The sequence below is a fragment of the Schistocerca gregaria genome, chromosome X (genome assembly GCF_023897955.1).
Source record: "Schistocerca gregaria isolate iqSchGreg1 chromosome X, iqSchGreg1.2, whole genome shotgun sequence".
In the NCBI taxonomy this organism is placed as follows: domain Eukaryota; kingdom Metazoa; phylum Arthropoda; class Insecta; order Orthoptera; family Acrididae; genus Schistocerca; species Schistocerca gregaria.
The window spans coordinates 598,035,904-598,050,133 of NC_064931.1; the positions used below are offsets into that span (position 1 = coordinate 598,035,904).

The following is a 14,230-nucleotide window of genomic DNA, read 5'->3' on the forward strand; positions in this document are numbered from 1 at the left end:
AGTTTTGGTATGTATAATGTTGGCTATGTCTCGGTGTTGAAATCATCATGCTGGTAGCAGGCAGACCATCATTGATTAGCTTTTCGTGGTTTGACAAAAACTCAATTGGCCATCATACTCTCTGGTTCTAGCGACACGGACAGAAACGGAGCACGTCTGAATATGTCTTTGAGCTCTGAAAGCCTTGTTGTTTAAAAGCCCGAGCTTGAGCCTATTACACAGTGGCTCTAGCTATATGACCGCGTTTGCCCTCGTTTATCGTTTTCGTCAGCGCTCCTTGGCTCATTCTGCTAATTCAGGAATTATTCTGTATCATCAAGACAGTGTCTTTCTGTCTAAATCTGACTTGGCAGTGGGGCTCTTGCGTTGAAGTTGTGATGAACATATCACTTCACACTACCACTTTACGTAGAACTGCGACGACTGCGTTTCTACGTTCCTCGCTCGACGGTTGTGTGGCAATGTTCGCTTCATGTCCTCATGTCTGGTTAACATTCCAATTTGCACACCGGCGACGAGCAAGCCTGTTTTGTTCTGAGCTCTCTGGGTCCAACTTCAAAAAATTTAAGCATGTACAATAAAATTATTCTGCCGCTCAACAGGGGCTACGAGATGGCAACATTTTGCAAGAAAACTGCAATGTCGGGCTGTTCTTTGAGACGACAAAGCTATCCTGGTGCCTGAAGTAAGTTGGGCGGGAGGGAGGAGGGCTATGACCGGCTATACAAAGCTACACCCCATAGCAGGAATATCCCACCAACAGTGAGATTGAGATTTCTTTTCTCCTCGTAGATGCCGTTGCAAAACGAATGTCATCCTTTCCTCCTTCTCCACCCCCCCCCCCCCCCCCCTCCTCCCTTCTCCGCGGCCACCACTCTTGAGATGAGGGAGATTTTGTATGAACTGTTGTGTCCCACAAACCTGGTATAAACGTGTGGCCTGCATCATTCCGCAGTCAGGACATTGGCAACACTGTCGGTTGAGATCTACTTATTTGCCTTTAACGGAGTGAGAGGGAGAAAGTCTCCTAAAATATTTAGCAGAAGTGATGTTGGAATGCAGAGGATAAGTTTGTAGCAACTCATTAAGAGTGCAAACAATTCCAAATTCAATTGAAGAACACATAATTTTTCAGTAGTTCATCCTTAGTCAGAGAGGTGCCTCACAGTGGCTTTTTATCCATCAGTGATTATACTACCTCTCCAGTGAGCCCCAGTTCCTTTGATAGTGATACGTTCGAATGATTCCATCAAATTCTCAAATCAGGTAAGAGGAGAATGCAAGACCCCACTTGTTCCTTCCCATACACAGAAAACTAACAATTATTCCTTGTTGCTACTCACGAAAGTAGACATTAAGAGAAAAGCTTAAGTTGGCATTTGTTTCTCTGTATATTCTGACATGCAGAAATACTACTACTCTTTGGTACTTCTAGAGACGAACTCTACAGGGCTCACTGCTAACAGGCAGGAAACTCAGTGTAAGAGCAGTAGCTGGCTCTTACTGGAAAATCAGTGGCTCCCTCAAATGCATGTGCTCTTCTCGTAGTTTATTGCAGTATCATCCAACTCTCACTTTACAGTGATGGTTCCCAACAACTCAGCTGCTACCTGATGACGACTGAGGCTCCAACTGTGTCACTCACTAACTCTCTCACTGTTTACCATTTTCACCTGGGATGTGTTAATTGTGCTCGCTTGCCCTGATTCCACATGCAGTGTGTCTCTCGAGTGCCGTGCCTATGCCTTACTATTTAATAAAGTCTCTATTGTCCATGACACTTCTTTTATCAGTAACATTTGACCTCTTGTATTAATAAATAGCAAGGACAGAACAGAGAAACCGCGGGAAGAGATTCTGACATGAAACACTGAATCTTAATTTACGAATTACTACCTCAGTGAGTGACATAAACGAATACAAAGTTCGAAAATTAAAAAGATACTCCTATTTAAGGGAGATGTGTATTTCGGTGAATATCATATTACAGTATTTGCAACAAGGGGAGGGAGCTTGACTACCGGTGGGATATCTGGCGAACGCCGATTGGCTCGATTCAGAATGGAGCAGATAAATACGATGCAGAAGCCAGCACGCTAAAATCATTGGGCAGCACCTCACTCTTAGCTGCGTCTGTCAGAGGAAGGACATGCCCTAGCTACTCCGCGAAATTGGCTGAGTGCATTAGAGGCTGGGTAAAAATTCTATGGATGATTGATACTTTGTAGACATTTTTTTGCTATTTATTTACTTGTTTCATTACTTCTAAGTTTTTTGATAGTACATGGTATTCAATTCAATTCAGTTAAATGGCGATGAATTTTTACTGTACCTTTATGTACGGAAGGGTCACCAAAACTTGTAAGTTCCACCAGTTGAGGATATATGGTTAGACAATTTCATTCACTGGTATAATTAAGACGTGAAGAACATAGGAACTTATTTATTTCCTTTCTATGTAGTAAAACCTAGTAGCGACCCTGTTATACAATATTTAATTTATTTTTGTCATATTCTAAAGGCACCAGTTGACTCGCAACGAGGCTTTAGTTTAATTATAATGTATCAAAGTGTTGGACAGTGCGCAAATGAAATGAAGGTGATAAGATAATAAAGGAGCTGGTACTGCGAAATGCAATAACCAATCAATCTACATGTAACCACGGAACTCAGCTATCCTCTTAAAATAACATATAGGAATGTATATAGTTTATGACTACATGTGGAGGAACTAAGATTACTAGCTCAGTGAAGATGTTGGCACTTGAGTTTACAACAAACTTTTTGAATTACTATACGATTCCATTTAAAGTAGTTACACCTTACACAGGAAGAACGACACTGTAGGATGAGAGTTAAAAGAGGACCGGTCACCTTCATAAATGATGCATATTATTCCACTTTTCTCCCTGTTAACCCTAGCCGACAAACAGCTGTCGTCACCACGCATGTGCATTTTTCGGTACGTATACGTTCCCCTTTCCAGCACTGTCAGTACACATACACACACACAGAACACACACACACACACACACACACACACACACACACACACACACACACAGTTTCTTCCAGAAACCAAAGTAACGAACACAAATTTAAATTTCCTTCGTGCACTGAGGTGACATGGCCTCATACTTGACAAACCTTATTGGTTTCTCCACCTCAGGGATCTGAGAACAACATTCCTTACAAAGCTCGTTATTTAGAAACTTGTAAACTTCAACAAATGTGAATTGGTAAAACTAGTTTAGGGTGCAATTTTATAGAGCATTTGTGTAGCCCTGGCTTGGTAATAGTTTAACAGTGTAGATAGAGAACGGCTGACCATTCCACCTGCAGATCTTCGTTGCAGTCCAACTTGAATGAATCAGACTGGCCACAGTGTATTTAGAACTAGTCCAATCCCCAGCCTCTGTGTTGACAGCAAGGTGGCATCACATTACATCAGGCGGAAACTCTTCATGGTGCGACAAGCATGTACGTTCTACTCCCTGCCACATACATCTGTGTGTCATACCGTTGTTCGACAATCAATGGAGCAACTCAGACTAACCGTTTGCGCTTCAAAAGACTTCTTACGATTCGGCCAGTAGCTATGCTTTAGAAACTGGTATAGAAAGTATTAATGTTTTACAATGATATTATAGCAAATAAGTCCCCTGACTTCTTAGGAAGACCAGAGTTATTTTAGATTTGACGCTTTTAGAAAAGAAAATACTCATAAGTTTTTCTGGTTCACCCCTTCACAATACTTTAGGCTGATGGATCTAATATGAAAAAAATTTCTTGGTTGCTGTTTCGCTTTTTCTGACCGTGTCTTCATAATTTGCGAAATTCACTGTTTACAGGGCAGAATGGCATAGGATCCTTAAATCACTGGAGTAGATGAGTTGTAGCTAGAGGTTAAGAATTTTCTCAAAACCGTTATATATGAAGGTAAAATGATCTTACCGGCTCCTTAGTGATCGTGGAATCATAAGAGCTCAATTACCAATAACATTCGTTAGTTAGCAAAACGCTCTTACAGAAGTTGATCGTGGAGACGTAGTGGCGTGAAAAAAACTCTAGGCGGCATCTGCTAGCCCAATACAGGATACTATGGCGTGGTTGGCCATGGCGGGTCGGGGACGACGGAGAGGAGAGCTGCCTCAACAAAGTACGAGTAGCGGCGGCTTGTGGAGTTGCAGACGGGAGACTGACGTCAGTATCCAGCAGGCAGTAAGCGTGTGTGTTGGACAACTGGACGCCCCGTCGGCCCTGATGGGACTGATACCTGGCTCGGAGTATGTCTCGGCGTAGGCAGTAGTTGAAGAACAAGGTACTGCTCAGGTTTGAGCGACGAGTATTTGTAGTGACGCTGTCCAACTTTGTTGTGACAGGGCCCCATCTTCGGTGACGTTAGAGACCAACGCAGCACAGCATGAGGAAATTTAGCTCGCAACTACGAACGTCTGGGGACTTTCAGCATGCTGCTTCAGCGATATTCAACTTCCAGCTGCAGGATTTCACAGTCCGCTAGCTTACCCACCTCGCTAAGGGTTGCGAAGTGTTGCTACGGCACAGAGGAATAATATAGTTGACAAAATAGACAAGGAAGCCAGTTTGGGCTGCATCACAGAAAAAACAAATTCTTCGTTTTTGAGCCTTGTCTTAATCTGTTGGGAGGAACGGTGACTGGAAATGTCAGATAATAAGCTGTTGCCAACAAAACTAAATGTCTGGTCCCGGTGTACCTCCTTCCAGAATAGGGCATTGTCCTTTGACCCTTATAGTTCTATTCCGGCAGGAGAACACAGCACTTTCCAGTGCTTGTGGCAGATGCAATTCAGTTCGACACATTTTAATAGGGTGTGTTCTGCATTGTGACGAGAAGGCAGCAATAAATGTAAGAAGTGACCCGTCCTCTATCTTAGCTTATAGTTAATTGAGAGTATCACATTTAAATGCAGTTGTACTAAATCCTACGACTGTTCTGGTGACCACATTGCTTAATTTGTGTTGTCCTACTGCAGGTACTATCCTCTCCCTACATTAGACATACCACTGACACACACAGTCAGCCACAGGTGATCTACATCTACATGATTACTCTGCAACTCACATTTAAGTGCTTGGAAGAGGGTTCATCGAACCACAATCATACTACCTCCCTACCATTCCGGTCCCGAACAGCGCGCAGAACAACGAACACCTACACCTTTCTGTTCGAGCTCTGATTTCTCTTATTTTATTTTGATGATCATTCCTACCTATGTAGGATGGGTTCACAAAATATTTTCGCATTCGGAAGAGAAAGTTGGTGACTGAAATTTGGTAAATAGATCTCACCGCGACGAAAAACGTCTTTGCTTTAATGACTTCCATCCCAACTCGCGTATCATATCTACCACACTCTCCCCCCTATTACGTGATAATACAAAACGAGCTGTCCTTTTTTGCACCCTTTCGATGTCCTCCGTCAATTCCACCTGGTAAGGATCCCACACCGCGCAGCAATATTCTAACAGAGGACGAACGAGTGTAGTGTAAGCTGTCTCTTTAGTGGACTTGTTGCATCTTCTAAGTGTCCTGCCAATGAAACGCAATCTTTGGCTCACCTTCCCCACAATAGTATCTATGTGGTCTTTCCAACTGAAGTTGTTCGTAATTATAACACCCAGGTACTTAGTTGAATTGACAGCCTTGAGAATTGTACTATTTATCGAGTAATCGAATTCCAACTGATTTCTTTTGGAACTCATGTGGATCACCTCACACTTTTCGTTATTTAGCGTCAACTGCCACCTGCCACACCATACAGCAATCTTTTCTAAATCGCTTTGCAACTGATACTGGTCTTCGGATGACCTTACTAGGCGGTAAATCACAACATCATCTGCGAACAACCTAACAGAAGTGCTCAGATTGTCACCCAGGTCATTTATATAGATCAGGAACAGCAGAGGTCCCAGGACGCTTCCCTATGGAACACCTGATATCACTTCAGCTTTACTCGATGATTTGCCGTCTATTACTACGAACTGCGACCTTCCTGACAGGAAATCACGAATCCAGCCGCACAACTGAGACGATACCCCATAGGCCCGCAGCTTGATTAGAAGTCGCTTGTGAGGAACGGTGTCAAAAGCTTTCCAGAAATCTAGAAATACGGAATCAACTTGAGATCCCCTGTCGATATCGGCCATTACGTCGTGCGAATAAAGAGCTATCTGCGTTGCACAAGAACGATGTTTTCTAAGACTATGCTGATTACGTAATAATAGATTGTTTCCTTCGAGGTGATCTAACGAGGCCACCGAAACAGCGGCATAATTTGAATCTTCTTACATACGTGTTGTCCTAGACTATAAGGGTCAAAATTGCGTAAATAAACAGCCGGAAAAAAATTTTTGACCTGCAAAAACGATGTCGATTTTAATCATTTGATGGCATATGTGCCCTAGAGGATAGCTGATACACTGATAACAGTTTCAACGTCGTCCGTAAACAAATACCGTAGTGGCACAGCTGACAGAGCACCATCTGTATCTACACTTTAATAGGCTCAGTTTATTCAAAATGTGTGAAGCAAGCAGGCAACCATGCCACAGAGACGCAGCGAGTCTGAAAGGGATCAAATTGTTGCCCTCCGAGTGGCCGGAAAGGCCTTTCGAAGGATTGCCACATAAGATAACAGAACGCAGTATGTTATTCTCAATGTAGAGAAGTCTTCCGAAGTAAGAGTAATTTCAGGTGTGCCGCAGGGGAGTGTCATAGGACCGTTGCTATTCACAATATACATAAATGACCTTGTGGATGACATCGGAAGTTCACTGAGGCTTTTTGCATATGGTGCTGTGGTGTATCGAGAGGTTGTAACAATGGAAAATTGTACTGAAATGCAGGAGGATCTGCAGCGAATTGACGCACGGTGCAGGGAATGGCAATTGAATCTCAATGTACACAAGTGTAATGTGCTGCGAATACATAGAAAGATAGATCCCTTATCATTTAGCTACAAAATAGCAGGTCAGCAACTGGAAGCAGTTAATTCCATAAATTATCTGGGAGTACGCATTAGGAGTGATTTAAAATGGAATGATCATCGGTAAAGCAGATGCCAGACTGAGATTCATTGGAATAATCCTACGGAAATGCAATCCGAAAACAAAGGAAGTAGGATACAGTACGCTTGTTCGTCCACTGCTTGAATATTGCTCACCAGTGTGGGATCCGTACCAGAAAGGGTTGATAGAAGAGATAGAGAAGATCCAACGGAGAGCAGAGCGCTTCGTTACAGGATCATTTAGTAATCGCGAAAGCGTTACGCAGATGATAGATAAACTCCATTGGGAGACTCTGCAGGAGAGACGCTCTGCAGCTCGGTATGGGCTTCTCTTAAAGTTTCGAGAACATACCTTCACCGAAGAGTCATGCAGTATATTGCTCCCTCCTACGTATATCTCGCGAAGAGACCATGAGGATAAAATCAGAGAGATTAGAGCCCACACAGAAGCAAACCGACAATCCTTCTTTCCACGAACAATACGAGACTGGAATAGAAGGGAGAACCGATAGAGGTACTCAGGGTACCCTCCGCCACACACCGTCAGATGGCTTGCGGAGTATGGATGTAGATGTAGATGAAGTACTGCTTTACTTGTGCAGTGATGCTGGTATTAATGGTGACGTGAACATTCTCACACTTGTAGACGAAATTCTGGACGTCCATGCAACACAGACGCCCTCCAGGATCGTGGTATTGTAAAGGCCGCGGTGGGATATCGTACACCTACTACAGCACAGACAAGAGGACTTGTAATCCCAGACGCGTCAACAAGAACTGTTGCGAACCGGTTACTTGTAGTGGGACTACGCACACGTCTAGCCCATCTTCCACTCAGGCCACAGCGTAGACATGCACGGCTGGACTGGTGAAGTCAGAGGATCACCCGGAAGATGGAATGGCGTGCCTTGGTCTTCAGCGATTAAAGCAGATTCTGCCAGCACGAAAGTGATGGTCGTTTGCTCATCTGAATTAGACCTGGTGAACGCAGTCTCGTAGAATGTATTCGTCCAAGACACAGTGGCCTTTTGGTCTGGAGTGCGATAAGTTAAAATTATTGCTCACCTTTGCTGCTGCTCGACGGGACTCTAACCAGCGCTCATTACCTAGAAAATCTCATTAGAGCCGTTGTTTTGCCGTTCTTGCAACAGGAAGGTAATGTATTGTTCCAACAGGATAATGCTCGTCCACACACTGTCCATGAAACTCAACGTGCTCTTCAAGACGTGCAGCAACTTCCCTTGCCGGCACGATCTCGGCATTTGTTTCCAATCGAGCAAGTGTGGGGTATGATGGAAAGAGAAGTGACTTATGCGACTCGTCAGCCAACAGCTCTTACAGAATTACGTGAATAGGACGATCAGGCGTGGAATGACGTACCCCAGGACACTACTCGCCATCTGCACGACCCAGCGTGGGTCGATACCTAGTACCTCACAACCACTTCTGTTATTAATCTGTAAATGTAATTATTGCATGTACTCCATATGCGCTGTTGCAACAATAAATCTTGTGTGAACTGGAAACATCTAAAAGAGTGTATTAACTCTTTTTTCTGGCAGTGTAGTAATGCACCATAAAAAAACTTGAAGATAAGGAACTAATGGTCGAAAATGATTATTTAGTTTTTATTGACATACACAGCTTACACCTTACACCAGCAACATAAGGTAGTAGTAAGTGTTAAAAGTAACGGCTGCCGGGCTGAAAGCATTCATTATAACACAATCCATTGGTAGGCTATTGGATCAAAATAATATGGTCCCATGGCTTATGCAAGATCTTTGATATGGGTGCAGCTGCTACAGTATTTTCCAAACTGTTTTCTTCAGAGCGCACATCTCACAAAAAAGTTGATGAGCCCTTACTTATAATTTTTTTCTCACACAATTTAGCGCCGTCTCCTCAAATTCTACTGTACGAGTAATTCCTTCTCGAGAATATTGCGCAGCAGCCTATGATCTAAATAATCCAGTTTCTAGTATATGTTTTTCTTTCAATTACTATGCCACTGGCTGAGAAGCTTTGCTCCAGGCATCATGTCTGCAAGTTCCTGTAAGGAGAAACACCCATCTTCAGTGACTAGTCATGAACTCTGTAAAGAGAAAAAGTTATAACGGGGCTTTGAGCAAGAGATGGAGGCACCAGGATGGAAATCAGACCACGCTGGAATCAACCAGCTCTGGTCAGCGACCTATGCGCTGAGGACATCTCCCTGTTCTGTATCACAGCCTTCCACGTGACGAAACCAGACCAGTAACCAGGATGTAACACAGCCCGATCTGCTGCCAGTTACGACAGCTGGTCATTGCCTTCATTCCAAATTAATCGACGTGACACACAAACGCCGCGACTCCCGCAAAGTTAGCAGGGAGCAGCAGCATTTAAACCCGCCCGAACCAGCCTGTCAGCACTCAAACAGCTGGTCAGTTATGTGATGCGGAGCCTATACTACTCAACACTGTGACGATGGTGCAGACGCCTCTATCACTGCTGGGACACAAAACATTGCGTGCCACCCATGGGTACCATGGCAGTCCAGCAATTGCTACCTTCCCAGGAGTACGATGTGAGAACCCACCCATCCCTGTCCTCGCCATAGTATATACAGAAGAATTCTATGTCTGGATGAGATCTGATATCCTCACAGTAACCGCCATCAGCCTCGCCATCTCCAACCAGAGTGCCCGGAAATACGGCGATGCAGCAGCAGCAGCTGTGGCTGCAAGGGCGCACAGTCAGCAGCCGCAGGCCGTCGCACTGGGAAATGCCGGGATATTCACCTCGCCCGTCATCGTTACTTGCAGTTCCAAGTCAATGATTCTAGCGGAGCTGGAGTAAAAAAGCTATTGTAACGCTGATCGAACCTTCTTCTGCTGGACACTTCAGACTTCTTCAGCAGACGATTACAATCCACACTGAGGCATCTTGACGTCCTGTTATAACTGCAAAGAGCGATAAACTCTACCTTGGTCGCTTGCATGTGATTTTCCATTGCTTTCTGAGGTTGCGCCACCCACGCAGCAGGTAGTTTTGTTACGGAACATAAGTGGCTTTCATACACCTATCTCACACACGTAACTTATTCAAGATATTGTACTAAGTGACATATACATTTCCGTCCATTGGTTCCTTATCTCAGAAATACTCAATGTGAGATTCTTTATCGTCCATATTATTTTTATGCAAAACATCCAATGTAAACTCAGTGCCAGAAGTCAGAAAAACGTGAACTAGCTGACTATGGACCAAGTTCTAGAGTGTCGCAAAGTCAATGGATCATACCATTTTACATCGGTGATAAGCCATCCACGTACACTGATAAGCCAAAACATTATTACCATTGCCTGAAGGCCACATGTTGGCGCTGCAGGCACATAACGGGATAAGGAAAATACACTATGTGATCAAAAGTATCCGGACGCCCACAAAACATACGTTTTTCATATTAGGAGCATGATGCTGCCACCTACTGCCAGGTACTTCGTATCAGCGACCTCAGCAGTCATTAGACATCGTGAGAGAGCAGAATGAGGCGCTCTGCGGAACTCATGGACTTCTGACGTGGTCAGGTTATTGGGTATCACATGTGTCGTACGTCTGTACCGAGATTTCCACAGACCTAAACACCCCTAGGTCCACCGTTTCCGATGTTATAGTGAAGTGGAACGTGAAGGGACACGTACAGCACAAAAGCGTACAGGTCGACCTCGTCTGTTGACTGACAGAGACCGCCGACAGTTGAAGAGGGTCGTAATGTGTAATAGGCAGACATCTATCCAGACAATCACACAGGAATTCCAAACTGCATCAGGATCCACTGCAAATACTATGACAGTAGGTGGGAGGTGAAAAAACGTGGATTTCATAGTGAAGCGGCTGCTCATAAGCCACACATCACACCAGTAAATGCCGAACAACACCTCGATTGATGTAAGGAGCGTAAACATTAGACGATTGAACAATGGAAAAATGTTGTTTGGAGTAACGAATCACGGTACTTAATGTGGCGATCCGATGGCAGGATGTGGATATGGCGAATGCCCGGTGAACGTCATCTGCCAGCATGTGTAGTGAGAACAGTAAAATTCAGAGGCGGTGGTGTTATGGTGTGGTCGTGTTTTTCATGGAGGGTGCTTGCACCCGTTGTTGTTTTGCGAAGCACTATTACAGCACAGGCCTACATTGATGTTTTAAGCACGTTGTTGCTTCCCACTGTTGAAGAGCAACTGGGGCATGGCAGTTTCATTTTTCAACACGATCGAGCACCTATTCATAACGCACTGCCTGTAGCGGACTGGTTACACGACAATAAGATTCATGTAATGGACTGGCCTGCACAGAGTCCTGAACTGAATCCTTTGGGATGTTTTGGAACGCCATCTTCGTGCCAGGCCTCACCGACCGGCATCGATACCTCTCCTCAGTGCAGCACTCCGTGAAGAATGGGCTGCCATTCCCCAAGAAACCTTCCAGCACCTGATTGAACGTATGCCTGTGAGAGTGGAAGCTGTCTTCAAGGCTAAGGGTGGGCCTACACCATATTGAATTCCAACGTAGCCGATGGAGGGTGCCACAAACTTATGCCATTTTCAAGCATGTGTCCGGATACTTTGGATCACATAGTGTATATAAGCAGCGCAGAGACGAGAGTTTTTGCCGGCCGTTGTGGCCGAGCTGTTCTAGGCGTTTCAGTCCGGACCCGCGCTGCTGCTACGGTCGCAGGTTCGAATCCTGCCTCGGGCATGGATGTGTGTGCTGTCCTTAGGTTGGTTAGGTTTAAGTAGTTCTGAGTCTAGGGGCCTGATGACCTCAGTTGTTAAGTCCCATAGTGCTCAGAGCCATTTGAACAATTTTTGAACGAGAATGTTTCTAGTGACGATACGCTCGTAAATGGGAAAATTAACTCACGAAGGCTACTTTGACGAAGGGCAGTTTGTTACGGCATGGAGGCTGGAAACGAACACCTCGTAAACGGCGAAGCTGGTCGGCGGTTCGTGTTGTACCACCGTGGCGATCTGTGGACAGTAGTTGAAGAACGGTGATGTGTGGCAGGTGGCAGGTCTGACGTCAGAGTACTAAACTGGTCAGGTACAAGAGTTTCGGAATGTAGCGTTCAACGCACATTGTTGAACACAGGGCTCAGCAGCAGATGAATCCAACGCATTCCAATGTAGAATCAAAGACATTGTCAATTTTGATTGAATCGGCCACAAGATCATCAAAACTGGGCGATGGATAAATAGACATGCGTCGTTTAAATAGATGAATCACGTTTATTGCTACACCTGGTCGATGATAGTGACCGGATATACTATCGTCTGGGCGAACAGATGCTCCGGACTTGCAGCGCGGCACAGACAAAGCCTGGTGAGGAATGGTGTTACGCTATTGGAGACATTCACCTGGGTCTCCATAGGATCTGTGATTGTAATCAAAGGTAGCTGCATACTACGTGAACATTATTGCGGACCACCTATGTCCCATCATGCTTAGTATCTTTTCTGATGGCGATGGCCGGCCGGAGTGGCCGTGCGGTTCTAGGCGCTACAGTCTTGAACCGAGCGACCGCTACGGACGCAGGTTCTGAATCCTGCCTCGGGCATGGATGTGTCTGATGTCCTTAGGTTAGTTAGGTTTAATTATTTCTAAGTTCTAGGCGACTGATGACCTCAGAAGTTAAGTCGCATAGCCCTCAGAGCCATTTGAACCATTTTGATAGCGATATCACTATCAGTATGGTAATTGCCCGTGTCACAAAGCCAATATTTGTGCCACAGTGGTTTAAAGGGCAAGACAGTGAACTCACGTGGATCTCTTGGCCAACATATTCACCTGATCGGAACCTGATGGAAGATATCCGAAACACTACCGTGCGGCAGCTCCGTGCCCACAAACCATCGGGCTGTTTGCGTGATTTGTGCGTAGACCTCTGGAAAGCCACCAAGGACTTGGCGACTGCATGCCACGCACAATCGCTGCTGTAATGCGTTTCAGAAATTGTCCAACACGTTATTAATTATGTTTTGGCTAATCATTGTATATCTACTGCAGTAGTCTTTGGTAATACCAACGCCTGAACTTCATTTTGTTTGAAATTTTAAGAACTAACGTAGTACATGTTCCGACTTATTTAACTACTTTATCTCCATGTATCTGGTGTTTCATTTACCATACAATCTCTCTATCTGGTACGATGTTGTGCACGAAACAAGACCACGAAGGCAGGCACCGCTCGTCATCTACCCTCCAGCCTGTTCGTCAGACTCCCGCAGGTCTCCATCAGTTTTAGCCAAGCCCCTTTGTTAGAAATCGGAGAAAATCGTTGCGCCAATTAACACTTCACACTGATGCGTCAATAACATGTGCACGCAGAGTTGCGCACAGACTCAAACTGAAGCCTTACAAAATAACAGTAGTACATCGACTGCCAATTCAGACAATGTTGCTCGGTGTCACTACTGCAGCTTGCATTACAGTCTGAGCATGATGTAGACGTTAATCGTTATATGCTATTTTTCTCTGATGCAGGCTACATTTAGCTGTGTGCATAAACTTCCAAAAGAACTGATAGTGGAATTCTGAAAATTCTCATCAGCTACATCAACAGCCTGTGCATGAAGTGAAAACAGGATTTTGGTGAGAAATTACTGCGCCGACCTTTTTCCAAGAAATCGTCGCTTGTGATAGATATTTTAACAATAGCGTGCAACCTCTTTGTTTTCAGAAACTAACAGATAACGAAACGACAGTCGATTATTTCTTGCGGGACAACACAATCGCACTCAGTGCCCATCAGTCTATGACAGCATTACGAAGTTCTATTAGTAATATGAACTATCCTCGTAATACTGGCATAGATGTTTTAGCGATGTGTGCTCTGGCAGCACTGATCTCGATCTGTAGGATCTGACTGGTCAGTCGATAGACTACCGTTGCTTCGTAAGGTCTTCTCTGCTTGAGTTTATATATAGCTATGTGAACAATTGCTATTGATATACCAATCTGTTGTGCTAAATGGCAATGGTTTTTCTCGGACATCTTTCCGAGGTCGATACAAATCGCCTAATTCAGCTAGATACAATATGACACCTGCCAGTAAGAGAAAGAGACCGGGAGGAACATTATCTGGTCAAAATTTTGTGGGCATTAATAAAGGGAATGTCCGCCCTTCGCGTTTAT

General features: G+C 44.6%; 1 protein-coding gene across 1 annotated transcript in view; it reads left to right on the forward strand.

Moving 5' to 3' along the window:
- The window catches only part of LOC126298235 (uncharacterized), a 512,920-nt gene that overhangs the window by 349,249 nt on the left and 149,441 nt on the right, over positions 1-14,230 (forward strand). The window contains exon 8 of the mRNA XM_049989541.1: positions 9,527-9,844. Within this exon, the coding sequence (XP_049845498.1) occupies positions 9,527-9,844 (318 nt within the window). The remainder of the gene's footprint in view (positions 1-9,526; positions 9,845-14,230) is intronic.